At 41.7% G+C, this 26,779-nt stretch overlaps 1 protein-coding gene across 5 annotated transcripts in view; it reads right to left on the minus strand.

Annotated features, from left to right (window-relative positions):
- The window catches only part of ARID3B (AT-rich interaction domain 3B), a 103,605-nt gene that overhangs the window by 52,042 nt on the left and 24,784 nt on the right, over positions 1–26,779 (minus strand). For 2 of the 5 annotated variants that reach the window (XM_075857823.1, XM_075857819.1), the window contains 7 exons: positions 12,001–12,066; positions 10,284–10,356; positions 4,469–4,652; positions 3,433–3,671; positions 2,652–2,789; positions 1,149–1,406; positions 951–1,037 (listed from right to left, as the gene is read on the minus strand). In XM_075857823.1, the coding sequence (XP_075713938.1) occupies positions 951–1,037; positions 1,149–1,406; positions 2,652–2,789; positions 3,433–3,671; positions 4,469–4,652; positions 10,284–10,356; positions 12,001–12,066 (1,045 nt within the window). The remainder of the gene's footprint in view (positions 1–950; positions 1,038–1,148; positions 1,407–2,651; positions 2,790–3,432; positions 3,672–4,468; positions 4,653–10,283; positions 10,357–12,000; positions 12,067–26,779) is intronic. The other 3 variants (XM_075857820.1, XM_075857822.1, XM_075857821.1) reach the window with 3 other exon arrangements.

A 26,779-nucleotide genomic window follows, 5' to 3' on the forward strand; every position in this document is an offset into this window, starting at 1 on the left:
TTAAGAACCGGCCAATTTTGGCATATTCCTTTTTGCTCAACGTAGCTCTACGAGACTGTTATATGCACGACGGGGTGGACTTTATGTAGGTGTAGTTACGCAGCAGTTCTTTTTTTCTTTTCTTCTACAACATGCACCAATCATGATAAATTATGCCATCAATTTATTGTGCAGGTGGTAACGATCAAGACTATACCAAACGTGTATACTATTTTATTTTTTGGGACTTATATTTACTAAAGTGATTTATTGTTTAAAAAATAAAAAAACAAAATAAAAAGTGTGTGTTTTACATTGAAACGTCTTTTTTTGGTGGACAGGGGTCAGTATGGGCACGCCGACTAGTCTGCAGCTATGCAGTTCAATACACTGCACACTGTGTGTCCTGACACCTTTATCACAGCCAGCGTTAACTTTTTTTACCAGTTTGTACATGAGCTCTTCTCTGTGATCAGATCAGACAGGCTAACCTTCACTCCCCATGCGCATCAAGAGCCTTGGGCAGCGCCCATTATCCTTTTGCCGGTTCATAGGTTGCCCTTCATTTGACCACTTTTGGTACGAAATAACCACCGAGTACCTGGAACACGCCACAAGACCTGCCATTTCGGAGATGCTCTGACCCAGTCATCTAGCCTTCACAATTTGGCCCTTGTAAAAAATAGTTTTGATCCGTACGCATGCAGATTTTTCCTGCTTCCAACACATTAACTTCAAGAACGGACTAGTTTGTGGACTAAAATAATCTACCCCTTACAGACGCCATTAACAAAATCATCAACGTTATTCACTTTACTGGTCAGTGGTTTTAATGTTATGGCTGAACTGTGTATCCGTTAGGTAAATTACACCACAGTTGTTCTAACAAAGAAATCATACAAAAAAATCTGCATATGTCTAGCTTTCAAGAAATTCCTTAAAATACTGCTCCACATAAGGCTGCAACTCACCTGTGTACATTGTACCATTTATTTCAATGGACATGTTGATGCTGCCAGTGCCCAGGTTGAGTGAAGTGTCCTGCCGATCCTGTGCTGCTAAGAAAATGATTGAACATTGATTTACCATTGTTTCAAGTTAATTCATCTGGTTTAATAAAGCTGTAAAATAAAAATAGGCATCAGCAGGTGATGGAAAATGTCACTCACCCTTCCCATTAATCTTTAGTTTCATTGGTATCTGACGGGCCATGCTCAGTAGGTTGTGCTGAAGAGCTTGCTGCATGAGCCTCTGCTGCTCTTCTATGGAGGTTCGAGATGCCCGCTTATCTGGAGGCTCCCCAAACTCCAGCCTCTCCTTTAGTTGTTCCACTGAAGAGGCCCGCAATCCTGTTGGAGTCTGTTGCACACTCAAAGCCCCAGAGGCCATCGATATACGGTTTGACAATAAGCTTACAGGGCTATCACCTACAATGAACAAATGTGACCAGAATTATATTCCAAATACCTTACAACTCTAACAGTACAATACTAAGGCATGCAATGACAAACTGAACTTTACCCAAGTTAGAAAAATATACATAAACATAAATATCTAAATTGTAATTCAATTTAAGAATTGGTATTGCTGACAGATTCACAGCGCCATTGTAGGGAATTTTAAATCCCCCAAAAAACAAGCTTATTATTCAGTAGAAGCTACACAAACCTGCCTGCCTTGTAGGAAACTGCGACCTGCCTGAATTGTACAAATGTGTTTCTTCTCTGCCATTATTCCTCCTGATCCAAACTGCAGTTCTTGTTTTTTCTGCCACACACGGTTTTACAACAGTTTCGCGATACAGTGTTGAGCCGCGCATCAAGTACAAGTAAAGTACATGAAAACGACATGCCTTATGTGTACAGGTTGTGCAGCCGAAAACCACAACAATTCACGGTAAACCGTGTGGCAAAGACTGCTACGTGTAAGGGAACCCTTATTGTGATCTGAGACAAAAATGTGTACATGCATTATGATCAGAACTGCTCCTGTGTCATCGGTCAGTGTGATCTTTTCGGCTAGGGCTACACTTAGACATTTTGTCTAGCTATTGCTAAAACAGAGTGACAATTGTTGTCCAAACGCATGAATGACATCACTGGTTATATTTTTATTGCTACCTACTGGGGATTTTGCAGGGATTCTCCAAAATCGTGCTACCAGTTTCCATCATAGGAGAACCTGGAAACCACTTGTACAAGTTATTTTCATATGATTTAGTAGCGTAATTTTGAGGTGACTACCTGTGTCGCGTGATAAACCTCTCTTTCCTGCAATCCGTATCCTAAGCCTTACAAACCAATCTGCAGTGTAATGAATAGTAGTACTCCACACTGGAGGCAGAATCTTTATATTTACTGGGTTGTTTTGTTTTTTTAATGGTAAACATTTTCTTTATTCTAGGAGTATATAAAAATATTATTAAGTTGCTACTATTAAGTTTGACACAAAACCCCTAAACCCACAGGAACTTTATACAATATAACAAAGCAAGAAAAACAGAACTTCAATGTAAAGGTAATGTGAGATACAAGTGATGATACATCTTCATAGCATAACAATGTAAAAAATATATATTTTAAACTCAAATTTTAATGTATATACACAACTCGCTGCATATCATACACGATCTAATGAGTAACTGGAAGTTCAAAAATAAATAGGGAACTTGCTTGACAAGAATAAAGCATGATAAGGGTTCCCTAGTGCCATGTTCCAACTCATATCCAACTCATGCTTCATATTCTTTGCTAATATGTAAGGCAACGAGAATTTGGTCATGCTGTTCTCCTGATCACCAGTAGGGGGAGCTAAAGGAAAGGATAAAAAGCAATCATACACTATGCTTAAAAACTAGTGCATACAACAAAAAAAAATTAAAACTCAATGGCACAGGCTACATGGCGACTTCTGACCTATAGACCCAGATTCATGTTGGTCAAATCATATAACGTCTCAAGCAGGAAGGTATGAAATGGGCCTGATTATGCCAGTGTGGCCAAATGAGCATGGTGACTGGCTTCATCATTCGGAATATATCTGGGCTGTGAATCAGTGTCTCCAGTGCATCAAGGCTGAAAAGGATTCATTGGCACGGATTCAACCCCTAAAATCAGACATAAAACTTCTGTTGTGGGTTTTTTTAACAGATATCATCGATGACGTTTAAATCCCTCCTCATAAGAGGAGATGCTTTTTGTTTCCTTTCATTTCCCCACATCATATCCTTACTGTTTATCTGGACTGTATATATATATATATATAAAAAAAAAAAAAAAAAGAAGACGACGACTCAATGGTCAGCATAAAGCTATTTTTAACCTTTCTGTAAAACATTAAATAGTAAAGTGATGTGTACAGGACATTGATGTTGGATGTTTTTAAGATGTCAAGCACTGAAGACAGAATACAGGCTAGATTTGCTCTATATGACTGACTCATTGCCACACTGACCTTTCTTCAGTGGAGTAACTGGTGACATGCGTGACGTTGGGTGCACGCCGAGCATGGCCACAGGAAGTTTCTGAGTTCCCATGAGAGGTCCTGATGGAGTTGGAGAGTAGTTAAAAGAAGTCGTGCCATAGCTGGGACGTCTGCCTTCTCTTCGGTTCCCATCTATTGCGGCTTGCAGCTCTGCTGGAGAGCTGAGGGATTTCTTCTCACATTCGTAGAGATAAAGGTACTTCATATATCTGACAAACAAACAGAATGAATGCACCATGTGCGGGATGATCCTCCTCTGTATCTCATTGTAAACCTATATGGGAACGGACATTGCTCTTGTTCATACGGACAGCTGGAAGACTCATTCGGAGCCTTTTGTTTAACAGAAACATTGAATCCTCGGTCTTATCCTTCACAATTTGGCCATCTTAGCGTCTGACGTATATATATTAAATGATAACTGAAGCTAAAACACAAGATGCTTTAAAAGAAGAGAGTGTCGAATAGAATTCACAAATACATGTGAAAGGTTTTGGGAGATGATCAGAACTGGGGGGAGATAAATTCGCCTATGCTCTGGAGGGGAGGCATTTTACTATATACAGCAGATCTCCTATGTAAAGTCCAGTTCACCCACTATCTATTCTTACAAGCAAAAAACTTCTCCAGTTGTTGTAATAATGGATATAAAAACCATATTCATTAGTCATAAGCTACCGGAGTGATAGACTGAGGCCACGTTCAGAAGTGGCGGACTTGAAAATTGATGGTACTATACATTGGGAAGTGGTTTTCAAAACTCCATCTACACGTAGCCAAAAAATTCTGCACCAAAGTATAAGCAAATGTAAAAATACACATCTGAAAGGTTGCAGAAAAACTGCAGATTTTTAAAACTTTCAATGTATTGGGCGAAATCCGCATGTAACATTTAAGTTCCGCTATGGATGAGCTTAACCTCAATTTACGTTACAATTAATGGAAAACAAAGTTATTACCCATCTTGGGTGTGCGGAGCGATAGAGGGGAGTATCATTTTACTCACTGTGTACGCAAGGTGAAGGCCGCACTGGTAATGGAGGTTGGTAAATTCAGTCCCTTTGTAATCTCTCTCCAGATTTTCTTGTTGATAACCTCAACAAGGCCTCCCTTTTCAGTTACAAGCTTGTACAGCATATACAGATCCAACAACTGCTTGGCCATTATGGGTATACGACTGATTGGGGTACCTGGTTCAATAGGAGCGAAAACAGCCATTAAACATGTATTCTATGCAATAAAAAAAAAGCAGTGCATTATCGATCATAACAGATCACAAAGGGTCAATGAATAATGGGGCAGATTTAATATTAAAAGGGCGCCACAATTCTGGCATACATGCTGTGCGCCACATTTATTAACGGTTTTAGACACTTTTTGCGCCACACTCAAGCATGTGTAGCGGAAAAAGTGTGACTTAAAATCTGGCCACATACAAAAAAAACTGGCGTAACCAGAGTCATCCCATAGGTGGTATAAGGAAGAGAAAAGTGGCTAACATGTCTAGCAAGATGCTCCAAATGCGTCATGCAGTGCGCGCCACTTTGATAAACTTAGCGCATCTTCTGACTGCCTGGTCTAAAGTTTACATGGTCTAAAACTTACACACTATTAGTAAATCTGCCCCAATATTTGAATAATCACATTCTGATGTCAGACCGGACGATTCTAAGCGATGGTTGGCGGTATAGAGGCGCAGCTCATCTCTTCCTGCAGAAGCAAGCAAGCTTCCCACAGGGAAACGGAAGCTTAGGTTTCCGTTTGCCTTTCCGTTGAGGGGTTAACCGGACGGAAACCTCAGACGGAACCCCTCAACGGAAGGGCAATGGTGATGTGAACAGGCCCTAACACCGTTTTATAGAATATTCTTTATCTTAAATAATGTGCCAGCCTAGTCAGACACGTGTTGGTGAATAGAAGATGCCAGCCAATGTCCAGGCTTTGCACATAAAAAGCAGATGCTAAAACGAGTGTCTGTTCTGAGCATTTACATCTTTAAATATGTATACTGACATCTGTCACAAAGATCACACCGGCTCCATTTTTATTACTATCTGTAACTATCACATTCTCTAGGCCCCTACAAGTCCCCTGTGTAATGAACCGATCTGACCCGGGTGACACTAATCATGGGGAGTGTCCTATGACAGTCATCAATCATTGAGGTGATAGCAGTAAAGATGGGAGGGCTGCCTGTTCTGTCCCTCATTATTTCTAGACCGGAGGCCTATGGGGGAGGGGAGTGTGTGTGACAATCACAGCTGTGGGTTGGCGTCACTAGGCATATCTGGCATGGTGCTGCTTGACTACCCTACACTGTCCATTAAGACATGCCATAGGAAGTAGCAAAGACACGATTCTATACATTACTCAACATTTGACTATAGGAAAATAAGTGAAATGTTTTGCTGGAAGATTCGGTTATTCAACACTGCAAAAGCACATCAGACAAACTACGGGGTTTACATGTTGGCTGCATTATGAGATCCCTTGTCATTAGAACGTACTGTTTTTATGTCCCTTGGAGAAAAGTGGATTTAGTTGATGCCATAAAATGTAATTCACACATGCAGGTATTGTCACATTTTTGTTGCAGTTTTACGGCACTTTTTGGCTTCTTAGGCTATGTTCACATGGAGTTTTTTGCTGGCGGAATTTCTGCCTCAAAATTCCGTTTGGAAGTTTGAGGCAGATTTTCCTCTCCCTGCACACCGATTTTCGCGTCATTTTAAAGCGCCGCAAAATACGCTTTATCTGCCTTCCATTGAAGTCAGTGGGAGGTCAGAGGCGTAAACGCCCGAAGATGGGGCATGTCCCTTCTTTCTCCCGCGAGGCTGTTTTAACACTCGTGGGAGAAAACCGCCCCCGCCTCCCATTGAAATCAATGGGAGGCATTTTCGGGCCGTTTTTGACAAATTTTGCGGCAGGGTTTCCGCGTCAAAAAACTCAGAGTGAACATAGCCTTAAAGAGTGTGAACTCGGCCCAACTGCGTTTATTTTGCAAATGAGAAAACAAAAATAAGCAAAACAAAACCTGCAATTCTCTAGCAACTGTCTTGTTCAGAAGCATGAGGTTGGGTTTCCACGTCAGTCAAAGTGGGTCCTTGTGATGGGTCTGCGGAATAACTACACTGTTCTGCTGCCATTTAAAAACAAAACACAAACGCACTTTGACCGCGACGTGTAAACCTGAAAAATTTCCTGCTGTTTCTTCTCTTTGGTTTAGGACTCATGTTGGATCATAGCAAGACAATCGTAGTGCGTAATCGCAAGAGTTTTATCCTATAAAACGGTTACCATCCTAACAAAATACTTCTGTAGAAACGACAAGCTTTGTTGGGATATCAAGGCTTCCTTATGCTGGGTTCACACGGAGTTTTATAACGAGTTTGACGCGGATACCGCGCCAAAAAACTCGTCAAAAACAGCCCGAAAATGCCTCCCATTGATTTCAATGGGAGGCGGAGGCGCCTTTTTCCCGTGAGCGGTAAAACCGCCTCGCGGGAAAAAGAAGCGACATGCCCTATCTTCGGGCGTTTACGCCTCTGACCTCACATTGACTTCAATGGAATGCAGAGAAAGCGTATTTCGCAGCGTTTTATACCCGCGGGCGAAAATCGGCGTGCAGGGAGAGGAAAATCTGCCTCAAACTTCCAAACGGAACATTGAGGCAGAAGTTCCGCCTGCAAAAAACTCCATGTGAACATAGCCTTACACTTCTCATCTCCCTGTGAAAATAATATTTTATGCATAGGTGTCAAGCACTCATGTGGTAGAAAGATCTAAAGAGGAGTTCGTGCCAAGTAATAAAAATAAATAAAAAATAAAAAAAATCATATCGGTTTTTGTTTTTCATACCCAGTGATGTTGCATTTACAACAAGCACATGCTGGGATTTTTTTCAGTGGAAAAAAAAAAAAGGGAAATTTAAAAAACCTACGTCATTTCATTGCGTGTTTTACAAAATCTCTTTTTTCAATTTCTGGGAAGGAAATCAAAGCTTTGTTGCATATCACACCCAACAGGAGCTAATGGGTTCGTTATTCACATGGAAATGACAGATTCTACCCCCTATCTTTAGCCAAATCCTACTTGCTTCATATGGCATCTCCCCTCCCCCAAGCACAAATAGCTTCCTCAATAAATGATAGTGACAGGTCCTTCAAGGCTTATCAGATTTCAAGATCTGCTAAAGAGGGAGGGGGATGTGGTGGTAGCGGAGTGGGCAACTGAACTCATTTAGAGGTCAATAAACACCTAAAAAGGATGAGTCCTCGTTCTGAGAACCAACTTTAAATCAGACAATATTAAATCATATTTCCACAGATTCTAAAAGGAACCAAAAAGGAAAATAAATAAAATAAAGAAGTACATGATAAAGTGGTGGAAAACCATTTCATTGTAAACATATACCAACAAAAGAACCAACTAAATAGAAAATGCCATTGTAAATCCTGCAGCTTCAGTTTAACACGTCAGACATTGGCATTTCCGGAAACCAAACATTCACAAGCATGCCAAAAATAGAAAAGTCAAATTGTGCAAATACAGAAAGTGAACATGTGGAAGCTACGCAATCCTCCCCTGATCAAACGTAATCCAGCCTTAGGGTATGTTCACATATAACGAATACGCTGTCGATTTTCCGTCCTGATTTGCAGGGTGGAAAATCCACAGCATGCTACAGTAGCAGCAAAGTGGATGAGATTTGAAGAAATCTCATCCACGTGCTGCGGACAAAACGCAGGGAAAAGTTCATAAATTGACCTGGAGTGTAGATTTTATATCTGTAACATGTTAATCTATGTTGCAGACTCACTGCGGATACCACCAGCTAAGATCGAATCCTTCCAATTGTTGCAGGATTTGCTGCGATTACATTGCATTGCATTTTCGCAGCAAATTCTGCAAGACCTAAAAAAAATAAAAATATGATTCAATGGTAAAAAAAAAGACAAAAACAAAACTATATTCACAGCATGGCGCTACCATGGCAATGTGTTTGTCATATTGGCTGTTCTGTGCACAGCCGTCCTCCTAGGAGGACGTTGCAACTCATCACAGGCTGTACAGTCATGTGATAAAACGTCATCACAGGAGGCATATTACATAGATTGGTTGGTGTAGCACGGACGCGTTGCTATGAAAAAGTCAGGAGAAGAGAGTATAGCCCCCCCCCCCCCACTGTCTGCTGTTTTAGGTAGCGGTCAATTAACAGCAAACAAATATCCCCAACACCACTTGGTACAAATATTCGGCCAGGTTATCCTGTGGGTTCCGTTTCGGATACATTGTGGAGATTATTTGCCAAGAACGAGAGTCTATCTGCTCATTTGCTCCATTTACATGGAGCAATGATTGCAAATATGGGGTCGAACAATCGTTGGTCCCCATAACTTTTGAATCTCGTTGGCAGCACAACCTGTAGGGAGATGCGCTGCCGACAAGCAACCATTTTTTTGACCGCATAAAAAGGGGTGATCAGCTGACGAGCGTTTGCTCTTTTCATCGTCTGATTGCTGCCCTGAACGAGCATTTGCAGGAGTGCCCGTGTAACCGATCATTGGCCCGTGTAAAAGCCCTTTAGCGTCTGAAGTGCACAGTGCCAATTAAACACTGACCATCTAAGATGGCAGGTAAGAGTAAAGCTGTGACATTGTACCATAAAGACATGATGCCAATGATTATGTTGTCACCCTTCTGTCTGAAGAACTGAAACCCTGAATCAGGCCAGTTGATATCTCAAAGGAAAAGGTGACCAAGTGATATCTGCTGGTGTTCTCTGCTCTGGCAACGGACTACCTTCCATTGCCAGAGATCGAACGGGAGACTTGGGGCCCCCCTACTAGTGACCGGTATGTATCCCATCCATTTATCACCTATCCTGTGAATTGGTGATAAATGTCCTTCGTGGAATAATCATTTTAAAACAACCTTATATGATATCTCAAACCCCAAAGTACCGGTATAAAGTCAAGGATCACATACTTTTGGGATATTATACAACAGGTTGGGGAAAAAAACCAAAACAAAAAAAAACTCCTTGTGCAATCCTGAGAATTTACAATTATAGTTCTGAACACTTGACAATTCTCAGCCTGATCATCCCAATGACATAATGTTACAGTCATCCTAACAGAGCTGCTTGCCGTATGTTGCTATCGGGGTGCATAGCGGCATACATGAACACCCGCCCCTGACCCATTTTTGTTAAAGAACTACCATGAAAATTATTTTTCCTTTTCCCGTTTTTAATGGGCATCTTGTACAAATATGTACTTTATTTTCTCACCAAGTGATTAATTCAACAAATACTGCATCGGTTTGGGTCCCCATTGTGGTCAAGCGATCACCAGTGTGAATCGCCGATTCTCACAGCGTCTTATGTGTGGACGAGAAGTCAGTTTCTCTGTATAAGTCTATGAGACTCACATTCCATGTTGAGGCCGTGAGTTTTATAGACTAACAGAGAAACTGACTTCCCGTCCACACAAGACGCTGTGTGAAACCGCAAGTCAGACTGGCGATCACGCGACCACACGGGGGAAACCGTTTGAAGGATGTATTTGGAGAAATATTCGTTTTGAGAAAATAAAAAAGCAAGATGCCTATCAAACGGACAAAGGAAGAAAAATTTTCATGGGAGTGCTTTTTTATTGACATTTATTTAGCAAAATATTTTTGGACGGACTTAAAGTTTTTGTTCACATAAAACACATATGATGTTCATGGTGACGGGTCCTTTTTCTGCAACATGCAGTTTTAGAGCAGTAGTAGTTAAAGAAAAGGGAAAATAGTGACTCTGGCTGACTTTAGCTCACCTTTCTTCTGCATGAACACAAAGAGATCATCGAGAAATTCTTTCCGTTTTGGATCACTGTCAAGCTCATAAAGCTGAAAGGTAGAAATATTGACATAAATGAGCAAAATGTCATACACAAAGCTACAAATTAAAAACCAAGAAGGCAGGTTAATGTTGGATTATTTTTCAATAAAAATATAGGCCAGTTCACACCTGCGTTGGAGGCACAGTTAGGGGCTTCCGGCCGAAAATACCGGAAACCCCATAAAGTCAATGGGTTCCATCGGTGGTGTTCGTGGTGCGATAGAGCCAGCGCTTCCTGTTATTCCCTTGTTCTGCTCCTCTGACGAAGCAGAACAACGGAATGTCAAGTGCAGTTGTGAACCCAGCCCTACGGGAATAGGAAGACCCTGAGAAAAACATCACACCTGATGACGGATCACGTTGTGGACGTCCTTTATGATATTACCAGCACTTTCCACAGCATTTACCACTACTAAATCTGTTATTGTGGCTCTCCTATTATAAAAGAGATCCAATAGCTAAAGGCACGGCACTGCTCTTCAGTTTGTGTGTTATAGAGCAAGAAAATAAAACGTTAAGGCTCTGTTCACACCAAATTTTTTGACATCCTATTAAAAAGGAACTTTTTTTTTTCTTTTGAATAGAGAAGAAAAAAAAAAAAAAAGAAAGCACCTTTCAAACAGGAAACCTATCCATTAGGATTTTTATCAAAAAGGATTAGTCTGGATCCTGTTCTTTAACAGGAAAGGAAAAAGACTGCACCATTTTTGCGTCCAGTCGCATCCTGTTTCTTTAGAGAAAAAAAAAAAAGAAACCATGGCTTTCAACAGGACAAGAAAAGTGGTGTGAACCTAGCCTAGTATGGTCTTGTAAACACGAGCAGTGCGGTGTTCTCTGTTAGGCTGGGTTCACGTGACCTATTTTCAGACGTAAACAAGGCGTATTATGCCTCGTTTTACGTCTGAAAATAGGGCTACAATACGTTGGCAAAAATCTGCCCATTCATTTGAATGGGTTTGCCGACGTACTGTGCAGACGACCTGTTATTTACGTGTCGTCGTTTGACAGCTGTAAATTGACTGCCAACGTAATTTGAGCAGTTCTTCATTGAAGTCAATGAAGAGCAGCTCAAGATATACGAGCGTCAGACGCCTCGCAAAATACGAGGAGGAGCTTTTACGTGTGAAACGAGGCAGCTGTTTTCTCCTGAAAACAGTCTGTCATTTCAGACGTAAAAGGCACTTCTCGTGTGCACATACCCTAAGAGTACATTCAACCTAAGTCAGCGCATCCATTCCTGCAGGTGAGAAATATTACACTAATCGTAGAGTATTTTTTTAACGTTCATATCTAACCATTGAGTTGCTAATACTAATGACTTATTCACACGGCTGAATTAAAATCCGTGTCCCTCTATGGGGCTATTCACACGGCCGTCCCGTGACAAAAATATGACATGTCCTATTATTGCACGATTTCACGGAACCCTCAAACTCAAGTCTACGAGGGGTCTGTGAAATAGAGTCCCGCACGGACGCAAAATCGGCCGTGAAAAAGGGCAGTTTTTCAGGGCCGATTTGACATCCGTTTGTGTGAATAGGTCTTTAGGAAGTGGAGCAAAATAGAAAACTGCAGCAGCAGCTCAAAAAAATTCAATGGCCAAATGCTAAAATCATTAAATTATAATTACTGCAGCATAAAAACAAGAATACCTTTGCAAAGTCACGAGATGCTTCTCGGTTATGTCCATCCCCATGTTCAGACCAAGAAGTGTTCTCCTAAACAGGACATGGGGGAGGGAAAAAAAAATGTGAGAAAGCCAATGAAGATTATATATATATATATATATATATATATATATATATATATATATATATATATATATATATATATATACACACACACACACACACACACACACACACACACACACACACACACACACAAATCAGTGAAACAAAACAGGGGAAAAAAAAACAAAAACAAAACAATATTATTTTTAACTATTCCTGAAATCCCAGGTAAATATATTTTATAGGTTGATATGGTATTAATGCTAAGAAATCGGCATCATCTAAGGTCAAAGTTTGAGACAAAAAATGGTTACAGCATTAACCCCCCCCAGACTGGAAACCGTATTTAATTATGTATAAAACTCATTATCACAGTCCTATAGAAAACAGTCAATTAGGATTCCTTCTATATCACAGAGTCGCCGCCAGACTTGAGAAGGGATCAGCTTTAAATTGCAGCGACTAATCCCCTTTTAGCTCTAGTGCCAGTCAATGGACTGCGGTGTCCACTAAACATTTTGTTCAGCATTCACCAGTCACTTCCCTTCAGGCATTAACAAACTATTTTATTAGGCCTGTAAAAAAAAAAAGGGAGGTGGGGGTTGGGAAGCTGGACCAAATCTCAGCGCTTGTTTACAGCCTGAAGGAAATGGGGAAATAAAATCACTCCCTACATTCCAGATATGGCTTGAAATTCCAGTGTGAACAAAGGCTGCGCCCTGCCACCTACACATCTTATATTACACGCTTCCACTACTTAACATGCTCTAGTTCGGAATAAAACATTTACATTTAATACAGGTATCAATTGAGCCCAAGATAAATCACAGACCGGTTTCTAACCTTTATTTAAACTATTTAGATTCACCACTATGGCAGTACATAGGGTGTAGAATTCGTGGCGTGGAAGGGCTTATTCAGACGAACGTATAATACGTCCGTGCTACGCGCGTCACACGGACCTATGTAAGTGAATGGGGCCGTTCAGATTTCAGTGAATTTCACGCAGCGTATGTCCGCTGTGTAAAACTCACGACATGTCCTATATTTGCCCGTGTTTCGTACTGCACGCACCCACTGAAGTCAATGGGTGCGTACAAATCGCGCTTAGCACACGGAAGCATTTCCGGGTGCCGTGCGTGATGCGCGCTACAGTAGTAAAAACTATGAATAAAAACAGAAAAGCACCTCGTGCTTTTCTGTTTGTAAACATATAAACAGAGTGTCATCATGATGCTGGCTGCGCGAAAATCACACAGCCGCGCACCATATGCTGATACACGGATCTTTTGCGCGCACAAAACGCACACGCTCGTGTGAATCCGGCCTAAGGGTTTGTCCACATGTAGCGGAAGTGCTGCGTATTTTCTGTCCAGAATTGCAGATGGAAAATACGCAGCAGAACACAGTAGCAGCAAAGTGGGTGAAATGTAACAAATCTCATCCACACGCTGCGTAAAAATTCAGAGACGAAATTGACATGCGGTGCGTATTTTTCAGACCGCAGCCATTTCATGACGTGGAAAGGGGACCGCCGCAAAATACGCACCATTTTCTGCAGTAAAAAAAATTTCTGCAGCAATTCCGTTACGTGTGGACAAGCCCCAAGAGCTCAAAGCACACAGTCATATTAAGACAGTTTGTATGGAGCCATAACGGTGAATTCACACGCTGCAGATTTGCATGTGGGTTCCACACTGAAAAGTTGCAGAGATTTATAGTACAATACATTTGGATGGAATTTTAAAAAACCCATCTATATGAAGCAGAAAAAATATATATATCTGTGCATAATTAGGCCCTGTTCACACAGTTTTTTGCTGCGGTTGATGCTGCGGAAACCGCGGCAAAAACTGACAAAATTGGTGGGGGAGTTTTCTTACCGCGAGCAAAAAAAGAAGTGACATGCCCTATATTGAGGCGTTTTCCGCCTCAAAAACCCCATTGAAATCAATGGGAGACAGAAATAAACACGTTTTTTGACGCGTTTTTTCTGCAAAAACCACTTGCGGTTATTCCATCTTTCTGTTGAAAAGTTAGCTCAAAAAAAATGGCAAATAAAACGCGTCAAAAAAAAAATCCGCAGCAAGTCAATTCTGTCATGGATTTTCACCACGGATTTCATCCTTTGCAATGCAGTGGGTGAAATATGCATGAAATACATGCAGATTTAGTTGCAGATTTGCTTTGAAATATGTGACGAAAAAAGTCTGCAGCGCATGGACGCCAGGCCTAAGTTGTTACATTGTACTTCTGTGTGACTGATTTCCTACAAAGGCAGAGAGGTTCTGTTTTCTTCGGATTCAGTATGAATGCAGTAAAAAAACTTAAATAAATTGGACTTCGTATGTATGAAGTCATTGCTTTTAGGCGAGAATATCTTTGTACTGTACCTGAAGCACCCAGTACAGAGGTGCACGGCTCCGTAATAAGAAGCTCCCAGAAAATACAGAGCACAAGTCATGCTCTTTCCCACATAACTGCAGCCTGGAGGGGGATCCGGGCAGAAAATCCACAGCAGATTACAATCCCAGCCACGTGGATAAGATTTGAACAAATCTCATCCACATACTGCTGAACATTCTCTGAATGGAAAGAAGAGCATGCTGCAGATTTTAAAATCTGCAGCATGCTCATTTTATTTTGGATCTTCTAGCCGTAACATGTGACCCTTTGGAAATTCCGCAGCATTTCCACCCTATGTGAATCCAGCCTTAGTCCCCCTGCACACGCAGCACAAACCCTGATGAATTTAATGGATTTACAGTTGAAGAAAATTTCTGCAACAAAATCTGCTGCGTATGCTGGGGGCCATAATCAATATTTATCACCTATCTACAGGATAGGTGATAAATATGTGAACGGTGGGGGTCCGTCCGCTGGGGCCCCTACCGATCACAAGAATGGGCTCACCTTGCCGTTCCTGTCAGCCCCACATGAATGGAGAGATAGTTTATGCTTGACCACCATTCATTTCTATGGGGCTGCTGAGCGCCATCTTCTGCAGCTACGTTGATATGAATGGAGTGGTTGCAGAGCATGCGCAGTACCGCTTCATTCATATGGGGCTAGCAGGAATGGCAAGATAAGCCCATTCTTGTGATCGTGGGGGTCCAAGCGGTCAGACCCCCAACCGATCAGATACTTATCACCTATCCACAGATATTTATTATGGGGAAACCCCATTAACACCTTAAAGAGACTGTCACCACATTATAAGTGGCCTATCTCCTACATAAGGAGATGGGTGCTGTAATGTAGGTGACAGATCTTTTTTCTAAATAAAAAGCACTGCTATTTTTACCACTATATGAGCGATTTTTAGCTTTAAGCTAATTTGTTACTTAATGCCCAAGTGGGCGTTGTACAGAGGAGTGTATGGTGCTGACCAATCAGAATCATACACTCCGCTGCATTCATTTACACAGCAATATAGCTATATCGCTAGTGCAATGTGCAGCCACAAACACACTAGAACGTTACTGCAGTGTCCTCACAATGAATATACATTACCTCCAGCCAGGACGTGATGTGTATTCAGAATCCTGACACATCTGAATCTTTTCTGTGAGATTTCCAGCAAGGCAAACATAATCTCAGTTTAAATGTCAGTTTACAGCGTAATCTCGCGAGATTACGTTTGCCTTGCTGGAAATCTCACAGAAAAGATTCAGACGTGTAAGGATTCTTAATACACATCACGTCCTGGCTGGAGGTAATGTATATTCATTGTCAGGACACTGCAGTAACGTTGTGTGTTTCTGTGGCTGCGCATACATGGGGATTAAGAAACTCATTAGCATAAAGCTAAAAATCGCTCATAAAGTGGTAAAAATAGATTGTTTTTCTAAATAAAAAGCATTACTGTCATCTACATTACAGCGCCAATCTTATTTAGGAGATAGGGCACTTATAATGTGGTGACAGTCTCTTTAACGCATTATCACGTAAACGTATGCGATAAGGGTTAAGGGTAAGTATGGAGCGAGCTCACGGGCTAAGCTCGCTGCATACATAGCTTGTAACCGTTGTGCTATACAGCCGACACCTCACTGCAACGGGCGGAATCAAAGTTCACTTTGATTCCGCCCGTTTAACACCTTAAATGCTGCGGTCAATCGTGACCGTGGCATTTAAAGTGTTAGAGTCAGGGGGGCGTCCCTTCAAACAAGTAGTTTTTACCGCCTGATGGACGCCGTAAAAACTAGACTCCCCAAAAATGGCGTAACCGCGTTTTTTTTCTCCAATTCCCCCCACCAATATTCTTTTCAGCATCCCAGTACATTACGCGGTACAATAAATGGTGCCATGAAAAACTACAACTTGCCCCGCGAAAAACAAGCCGTCATATGGCAATATAGACAGAAAAACGTAAAAAAAATTATAGCTTTTGGAAGGTGGGGAAGAAAAAACAAAAGTGAAAATCCAAAAAAGGAGGGAAGGGGTTAAAGGTCTTTGCACAGGCTGATTTCTGACCACAATGAGATCCGATTAACAATATAACAATCAATTGGCGCTCGTTTAAAAGGTCCTTTTACACAAGCAGATGCAAACTGTATAGGAGTGAACAGTCGTTAATACGATCGTTCGGTGTCCATTCACACAGTTTGCATATTGTCTGCAACACATCCTTTGTTTACATGGGGAGACGTACTGTCGACAACGATTATTTTAACCCCTTCCCTCTTTGGCCACTTTTGACCTTCCTGACAGAGCCTCATTTTTCAAATCTGACATGTGTCACTTTATGTGGTAATAACTCCGGAATGCTTTTACCTATCCAAGCGATTCTGAGACACATTTTTCTCGTGACACATTGGACTTTGTTACTGGCAAAATTTGCTCGATATATTCAGTATTTAATTGTGAAAAACACCAAAATTTAGCGAAACATTGCAAAAATTAGCATTTTTCTCAATTTAAATGTATCTGCTTGTTAGACAGGCAGTTATACCACACAAAAATGTTGCTAACTAACATCACCCAGATGTCTACTTTAGATTGGCATCGTTTTTTGAACATCATTTTATTTTTCTATGACATCACAAGGCTTAGAACTTTAGCAGCAATTTCTCACATTTTCAAGAAAATGTCAAAATGCTATTTTTACAGGGGCCAGTTCAGTTGTGAAGTGGCTTTGAGGGCCTTATATATTAGAAACCCCCAAAAAGTCACGCCATTTTAAAAACTGCACCCCTCAAAGTATTCAAAACAGCATTTAGAAAGTTTCTTAACCCTTTAGACATTGCGCAGGAATTAAGGCAAAGTAGAGGTGAAATTTACAAAGTTCATTATTTTTTTCCAGAAATCCATTTTGAATCCATTTTTTTTGTACCACAGAATGTTTTACCCAAAAAATGCAACTCATTATTTATTGCCCAAGTTCTGCAGTTTTAGGAAATATCCCACATGTGGCTTTAGTGTGCTACTGGACTGAAGCACCGGCCTCAGAAGCAAAGGAGCACCTGGTGGATTATGGGCCTCCTTTTTATTAGAATATATTTTAGGCACCATGTCAGCTTTGAACAGGTCTTGTGGAACTAAAACAGTGGAAACCCCCCAAAAGTGACCCCATTTGGGAAACTACACCCCTCGAGGAAATTATTTAGGGGTGTAGCAAGCATTTTGACCTGCCAGTTTTTCTTGCAAATATTTTTGGAACTAGGCCACGAAAATGAAAATCAACATTTTTTTCAAATAAAATGTAGGTTTAGCTAATTTTTTTTCATTTCCAAAAGAACTAAAGTAGAAAAAGAACCACATTTGTAGAGCAATTTCTCCCGAGTAAAACAATACCCCACATGTGGTAATAAACGGGTGTTTGGACACACGGCAGGGCTTAGAAGGGAAAGAGCACCATTTGGCTCTTGGAGCTCAAATTTATCAGGAATGGTTTGCGGAGGCCATGTCGCATTTGCAAAGCCCCTGAGGGGACAAAACAGTGGAAACCCCCAACAAGTGACCCCATTTGGAAACTACACCCCATGAGGAAATTATCTAGGGGTACAGTGAGCAGTTTGACCCCACAGGTGTTTTACAGAACTTATTGGAAGTAGGCCGTAAAAATTAAAATCTACATTTTTTTCAAAGAAAATGTAGGTTTAGTTATTTTTTTTTCATTTCCACAAGGACTGAAGGAGTAAAAGCACATTTGTAAAGCAACTACTCCCGAGTAAAACAATACCCCACATGTGGTCACAAACATCTGTTTGGACACACGGTAGGGCTCAGAATGGATGGAGCACCATTTGGATTTTGGAATAGTTTCTGGGCGCCATGTCACATTTGCTGAGCCCCTGTAGTACTAGTATAGTGGAAACACCCCAAAAGTGACTCCATTCGGGAAACTGCACCCCCTGAGGAATCATCTAGGGGTATAGTGAAAATTTTGATCCCAAAGGTTTTTTGCTGAATTAATTAGAATGAAGCCATGAAAAATCATCTTTTTTTTTCCAACAAGACGTAGTTTTAGATCAACATTTTTTTACAAGGAAGAGAGAAGGAAAAGCACGCCAACATTTGTAAAGTAATTTCTTACGAGTACAGTAACGCCCCATATGTGGTTATAATCAGCTGTTTACATATATAGGAGCATTCAGAAGAAAAGGAGCGGTATTTATCTTTTGGAGCGTAGATTTTGCTGGAATGGTTTGCGGACGCCATGTTGCATTTGAAAAACCACTGATGTACCAAACAAAAGTGACCCCATTTTAGAAACTACACCCCTAAAGGCATTTATCAAGGGGTGTAGTGAGAATTTAGACTCCACAGGTGTTTTTCAGAAATGAATACGCAGTGGATGGTGCAAAGTGAAAATTGAAATTTTTCCACTGATCTGCCCATTCACCGCACAATATGTTGTGCCCCTAGAGAATCTTACCCCATAAATTGATAAGCGGGTTCTCCCGGGTATGGTAATGCCATACTTGTGGCCATAAATTGCTGTTTGGGCACACTGTAGGGCTAAGAAGGGAAAGACCACCATTTTGAGCATGGATTTTGCTTGCTAATAGTTCTGTTTGGAGTTTTGCAGGTATTTCAGTTTATAATGTGGGGGTATATGTAATCTGTGCGGAGTACATCAGGGCATAATAAGAGGGTATAATAATGGGGTAAATAATACAATTATCCATAGAAGTGTGTTACGCTGTGAAGCGATCCGTTATGCACAGGCCAGTGTCGCACGGATAAACGGTTTTCTTTCTTATCCCCCTTTTGTAACGCTCTGCACCTTTTGGGGACTTTCTCCTTCGTAGTTTGGGAAATATTACTGGGAAAGTTTTGCGCTGGTATAATACGGGCGCCCTCGCTTCCAGCGGATGTGCTATGTCCATTCCTAGTTCCTAAATACTAGGGCCCTGAAAATGAAGGAATGTTCCCCTCCGGCATGCGCATTGAGATGTTTTTTCATCACCGCATTACTAGTGCCATAACTCTTTTATTTTTCAGTTGATTGAGCGGTGTGCGGACTTGTTTTTTGCGAGACGGGCTGTAGATTTTATTGGCACCATTTTAGAACACATACGACTTTTTGATCACTTTTTAGTAAAGGAAATTACCAAAAACAAGCAATTCTGGAATAGTTTTTTATTGTTTTTTTTTTCCAGCATCCACAGTGCGCCCTAAATTACATGTTAGCTTTATTCTGCGGGTCGATACGATTACGGCGATACCAAATTTATATCGTTTTTTTTATGTATTGCAGCTTTTGCACAATAAAATCACTTTTTTTATAAAATCATTTGTTTTCTGTGTCGACATATTCTAAGACCCATAACTTTTTTATTTTTGCGTGCACAAAGCGGTGTCAGGGATTATTTTTTGCGGGACGGATTGTCGTTTTTTATTAGTACTATTTTGGAGTAAATGTGACTTTTTGATCACTTTTTATAGCATTTTTTGGAAGGAGATGTGACCTAAAAACAAAGATTCTGGCGTTGTTTTTTTCTACGGCGTTCACCGTGCGGGATAAATTACATAATAGTTTTGTAGTTTGGGTCGTTATGGACGCGGCGATACCAATTATGTATAGTGTTTTTAATTTTTACGGTTTTTCCCATAATAAAAGACTTAGGCCTCATGCACACGACCGTAAAAACTCCCGTTATTACGGGTCGTAATTACGACCCGTAATAACGGGCTCATAGACTTCTATTGGCCACGGGTACCTTCCCGTTTTCTTACGGGAAGGTGCCCGTGGCGTTAAAAAAGATAGAACATGTCCTATTTCAGGCAGTAATAACGGCACGGACAGTCCATAGAAGTCTATGGAGCTCTCGTAATGACGGGTGGCTACATGTGTGCACCCGTCATTACGACAGCGTTGCTAAGCGACGTCAGTAAATAGTCACTGTCCAGGGAGCTGAAAGAGTTAACTGATCAGCAGTAACTCTTTCAGCACCCTGGACAGTGACTACCGATCAGAATAAAGAGCAACCTGTAAAAAATAAAAACGTTCATACTTACCGAGAACTTCCTGCTTCCTCCAGTCCGGTCTCCCGGCCGTTGCCTTGGTGACGCGTCCCTCTCGACAGTCGGCCCGACGTCCTGGCCGTCCCTGGATGACGTTTCAGCCCATGTGACTGCTGCAGCCAATCACAGGTCAATCACAGGCTGCAGCGGTCACATGGACTGCCGCGTCATCCAGGGATGTCGGGCTGGATGTGAAGAGAGGGATGCGTCACCAAGACAACGGCCGGGTAAGTATGAATTTCTTTAACTTTTATTACAGAAAGGGCTGTCCCTTTCTCTCTATCCTGCACTGATAGAGAGAAGGGGCTGCCGATTAGTGCAGTGCTATTTTGCCGCCAAAAACATGCCCCTTAAATACGGGTGGAATACAGGTGACACCGGACCCATATTTACGGGCACGGGTCCGTAAATACTGGTGCAAAACGTGTCGAATACGTGTGACACCGGACCCGTATTTACGCCAGCATTTACGGGTGGGAAAAAATACGGTCGTGTGCATGAGGCCTTACTATGGGAAAAAAGTCAGTTTGGCGTTATTTTTATTTGAAATGTGTGTGTTTTTATTGTTTTACCACATTTTTATTAACTTTTTTTTACTTGTCCCACTAGGGGACATGAGGGCCTGATGCCCCGATCGCTACTCTAATACACTGCACTACATACGTAGTGCAGTGTATTAGCGCTGTCAGTTATTCACTGACAGCAAGCCTATGAGGACGCGCCGCAGGCGGGTCCTCATCGGCTCCCATACAAGGCAGACTCGGGTGCCATTTTCTAGTGTCCGATTGCGTCACTGGGTTGCCGGTCGGGTTAAAACCTATCAGATGCTGCGCTCTATTGAGCGCAGCATCTGAGGGGTTAATCTGCCGGATCGGAGAATAGCTCCGGTCTTGGCAGTTACAGGAGGGTGCCAGCTGTATAATACGGCTGTCACCCCGCGGTGATGGTGCCGGCTCTGCTCCTGAGCCCGCACAATCACTGCGCCGTAACTGTACTGCGCTTTGCGGGAACACCTTCCCGGCAGCGCCGTATATATACGGCGGATGTCGGGAAGGGGTTAAGGCTGTATAAACAATGCACTTATCGATCAAACAAGTGTTTGCTTGTTTATCTGCTGATCACTGCCATGTGAACACGTCAATAATCGCAAACGAGCGTTCACCTGATCAGCCCATGTAAAAGGGACTTAACCCCTTGACGCATTATCACGTACATGATAAGCGTCATAGGGAAGTATGGAGCGCGCTCATAGGCTGAGCACGCTCCATACTCTGCGGGTGTCAGCTGTGTTGTACAGCTGACATCGGGGACTAATGTCCGGGAACAGCAATCACGCTGCTCCTGGCCGTTTAACCCTCCAAATGATGCGGTCAATCTTGACTGCAGCATCTGAAGTGATCGTTGGGCGCCTGTGGTTGTCATGGCAACCGAGGGGCCTAATGAAGGCCCCCAGGTCTGCCTCTGTTAAACCGTGTCTCTGGCACAGCTTAACAGAAGCCTGTGAAAATGACGATATACTGCAATACATTAGTATTGCAGTATATGGGTTTAAGTCTCATGGGAGGACTAATAAAATGTACAAAAAAAGTTTAATAAAGTTATTAGTAGTGAAAAATTAAATAATTAAAAAAAAAAAAAAAACAACTTCCCATTTTTCCTCTAAAGTAATGTAAAAAAATGAACAAAGTTGGTATCGCTGCAATCATAAAAGTCTGAAATATTACAATATACCATTATTTAACTTGCACGATGAACGCTGTAAAAAAACAAAAACAAAAAAAAAATAGTAACATTCCAAAAATCGCTGTTTTTTGGTCACCTTAGTTTGAAAAAAAAAATGTAAGAAAAAGTGATCAAAAATTTGTACGCATCAAAATAGGCTACCAATAAAAACTACAAAAACATAAAAATAAAAACAGCTCGTCCCGAAAAAAATAAGCCCTCACACCGCTCAATCCACGAAAAAAAAAAAAAAAAAAAGCTATGGCTCTCAGAACGTGAAACAAAAAAGTTTTATTTTTAACAAAAAGTTGTTTTTTTTAAGTAATAAAATATATAAAAAAAAAAAAAAAAAACACTATAAATTTGGTATCCCCGTAATCGTATTGAGCCACAGAATAAAGTTAAGTTGTTTTTACCGCACCATGAAAGCCATAAAAACGAAAAATAAAAGACAATGTAGGAATCAGTTTTTTTCCCATTTCAGCCCGCAAATAATTTTTTTTCAGTTTCCCAGTACATTAAATGGTGCCATTAGAAACTACAACTCCTCCCGCAAACAACAAGCCCTCACACCACTCTGAGGGAAAAATAAAAAAGTTATGGCTCTTGGAACACGCGGAGTGAAAAAGGAAACCGAAAAAATTAAAAACGGCTCGGTCCTTAAGGGGTTAAAGGGTTAATCATTCAAACTTCTGACATGTCATAAGATTTGATTTTTGGGGGTCCGAGCACGGAGACCCCCAGAAATCGCTAAAACGAAGCAGCTGAAGTGCTTGTGCGAGCGCTCAGCTGCTTCCTTTCGCTTTTTCCGGAAAGCCGATGTACGGTCTCAGACTTTCTATTGAGCCCGTACACCGATACATTGATTTCCAGAAAAAGGCGGACAGAAACTAAGCGGCTCAGCGCTCACACGACTGCATCTGCCGATTAGTTTTAGCGATTGGTCTGGGCCGCAGTGCTCGGAACCCCACCAATCAAAACTTGTGACATGTCTGAAGTTTGTTGAACGTTTAGTTACCTTTTAAGACTTCTCCATGGATGTGGGATATGTACATATGACAATGTGTGAATCATATGTAAACTAACCCTGCCCCCTTCCCATGATCACTCGAGGACCGAATTTGAAACTATAAAGAATTACTCAGTCTGTAGTACTCATCTAGATTAAATGTTTAGAAGAAAAAAAAAATGTGCAGATAGGTTTATGGGCTGTAAATCGGTTTTAATCCACAGGATCTGGAAGCCATACATCTTAACCTCACCACACCCATGGTGAATTCTTTGGCCAATCTTTACCTTAATTAGCCAGCAATCCCTACAAAACTCCAGTCAGCGATCCTCATTTATTGAGCAAAATCACTGAGTCAGTTTATGGGATTAGACCTTAAAAGCGCTTGTATACCTTCCCATCTATATTAGGTGAACCCAGCTGACAATAGAGCTTCAAAAGGGAGAGACTGTGTGCGTTTAGCACCTTAGGGGGTGGTATAGAACTTGCCGTGAGGGCCATAATACCAACTGCATCCCATCCAATATGCCTTCTCTCTACAAAACTCTGAAAAGGAAGAATATGACCTCTAGCAAACTATAACCGCACACAAAGAACCTTCCACAAAAGGTCTGTTGACAAAAGCAACGCATTGAAAGACAAGGCAACCTCATAAGCAAATATTATGTGACGTTCAAGTCCGAAATTTGTGGTCACAAATTCTTGAAGGAATCTGTACAGCGTGTCTATTCAGTAGAAAACGCCCATTGATTTACTGTGTGGCCAAAAAGCAGCAATTTCTAACTTCTGACGTTAAAGAACTAAGGGCTCCTGCGCACGACCGAGTGCCACTCGGGCCTTTTCTCACAACATCCGAGTGGCACCTGATCGTTTTTATAGACCCATTTGCTGGAGTGGGGGAATAGGGTCCGTAAAAAACTAATCTGACTCTCCGATCCGTGGAAAGATAGAACAAGTCCTACTTTCTATGGATCATGGATGGGACACAGGCGGCACACACTGTCGTGTGCAGGAGCCCTTATACTCTTTTTGCAGCTCAGCTGTTGAGTGACTGCTACAGTCCAAAAGGACCACACTGAGTTGCATGTACTCATTGTATTTCTATGGACTGAAATGGCTGAATGTGCGGTCGCACTACAAAAAGCCTGTGTGTAGCCCCAGCCTTAGGTCTGATGAACACAAGTGTCACATGACTGTGTGCTGCCATACAGGCTCTGTTGGAACATACAATTTTTTGGGATTCGTATAGAAAATAAAAAAAAAACCTGTGCGCCCCGGTATGAAACTGAAGGCAAACAGAGATATAGTGGAGACTCATAAACCCAGGGCACCTATTACAACTTTGTAATAAATGGAGCTGTAATACAGTTGTGTGTCATTAAATATTTTTTGGGCGTGTCATAAAGGAGCGCTTGACAAACAATCCTGGTCAGGCCCATAATTCCCCCCCCCCCCCCCCATTGCCAGAGTTCTACGGTTCACATAGTGTATTTTTTGAAATATATAAAGTCTTATTAGAAAGGGTTCTCATAGAAATTAGGTATTCGGTCTGTGAGCCACGACCTATGGAGGGAGAGCCACTGTTTGTATCAGCTCTCCTGAAGGAAAGGGACTGCCCCTTTAATTTCCGCATCAGTAGAGTTACACCGGAAGGCGTTGTAGCTTCCATGTAAAGCCAGGCTCACTTAGGTCTCATGCACACGACCGTAGTCATGTGCACGGCCGTGATTTCCGGGTCGGCCGGCCACGGAGTGACAGCCGCGAGCCGCCCGCATGGGCTGTGCACATGGCCGCAGCCATTATTTTCAATGAGCCCGGACCGCAGAACACGGCCGTGATAAAGCTTGCCTGTTCTTTCTGCGGTACGGGCTCCTGGGCCATGCACGGACCGTGGAAACTCTCCCGTGGATTTTCGGGGGAATTGCGGCCGCAAAAGCACATTCATGTGCATGGGTCATTAGTGCAGTCTTTGATCCATCTGTTTGCAAAACAAACAGTGAATGTCTTCTCCGAACTTTAGGATGAACTGCAGCCTTTGGTGTAAATTTTGTGTAGTGTTTGAGAGATATCCAGTATTGAAATCGGAGTAGTGCCAAAAGTGTAAAAATGTGCAATAACCCCTTCGTTCTGGTAATCAGTGGAAGTCCGAATGCTATTTCAGAAGATTTTTTTTTTTTGATTAATTTTTTTTTACATCGTGCAGGTGACAGACCATTTTTTTCATAATGTATGGAAAACAGATTATACATTAAAAAGGAGTTCTCTGCATTAGAAATGTTCATTGTGTTTGAAGGGTATCCTGTTAATAAGCCGCTGGGAGCCCCAGAGAATCTACTGTACTCAGTGGGGGAAACCTGGCCCCGCACAGGGGAAATGAGCGTTAGGCAGTTGCCATAGAAATCAATGGACTGTCTGTAGTGCAGGGCTTCTCAATCTTTTTGTACTAGGGTCTCACCAGCCAGAATATAGTGATGCCTCGTCTTGGTTGCAGTCCATGCCAAAAAATCATAAATTACCTCAATTTATCTAGAATTTGTATCTTCGACCCAGTAAAACATTAAAATAAGCACAAAAGGAGCCGTTATATTGCAAAACCAAGGAAAGGCCTTTGCAGCTTCTGATCACTCAGCTTCACCTCACCAACAGACCTGGGGGCGCCTCGCAGTTTCAGAAGCACTGCTCTAGAGTAAAAAACACTTTTCTGGGGACATTATTTTTAAATTATTTTATTAGAAATGTTTTCTTTTTTAAGAAGTGAAATACACAGAAGATACTCAGACAAGCACAAGGGCCTTAAAAATCTAAATAAAATTGATACCCTAAAAATTGTACCTTTTGGCCGAAACTATATGGACTAATTTCAGAGAAAACATAACAGCACTTACACCAGCGGACAACCCATTTATAATGCTATATGTAGAGCTAACAATGGAATATTGAGTCAGGTTACTTTCTAACGCCACGGACAGCACATGGGAGAGAACTTGCCAAAACGGTCGTCTGATGTATATTTGGCAGCTGTGGCATGTGACTTGCTGATAGTACATAGGATTCACACATCAGAGCCCAGTGCCTGTATGGCACACAAGGAGTCTGTACGGCTCTCTAGTACGAAGGCTTACAAACTGTAGCCCACTTTATAGGCCTCTGCAGACGACGTGAAACCTACAAACCAACCGGCAAAACGTGCAGCAATTCTTTGTAAAAGAACAAAGCTCAGGTCTCTAACATGGTCATTTAACCTTTGGTATTAGTTCTCAAACTTTTCACATACTCCGCAGATCTATAGGAAGATCTAAAAAGGGAAAAAGGGGTAGGTTGTAATTTTTCCCTTTTAGCATTTATTTGCTTACTGACAGATCCTTTTGTTTGCTGAGTGTGGAAGCCATCCCTCAGGTATGTGGTCATTAATGCCCAGAAGAAAATCTACTGCACCGTCAACATTGAATGGGGATGAAAGAAATCCCATGTCCATCAAGATCAGCCTCCTCTTCT

This window comes from Rhinoderma darwinii, chromosome 3 (genome assembly GCF_050947455.1).
Source record: "Rhinoderma darwinii isolate aRhiDar2 chromosome 3, aRhiDar2.hap1, whole genome shotgun sequence".
In the NCBI taxonomy this organism is placed as follows: Eukaryota; Metazoa; Chordata; class Amphibia; order Anura; family Rhinodermatidae; genus Rhinoderma; species Rhinoderma darwinii.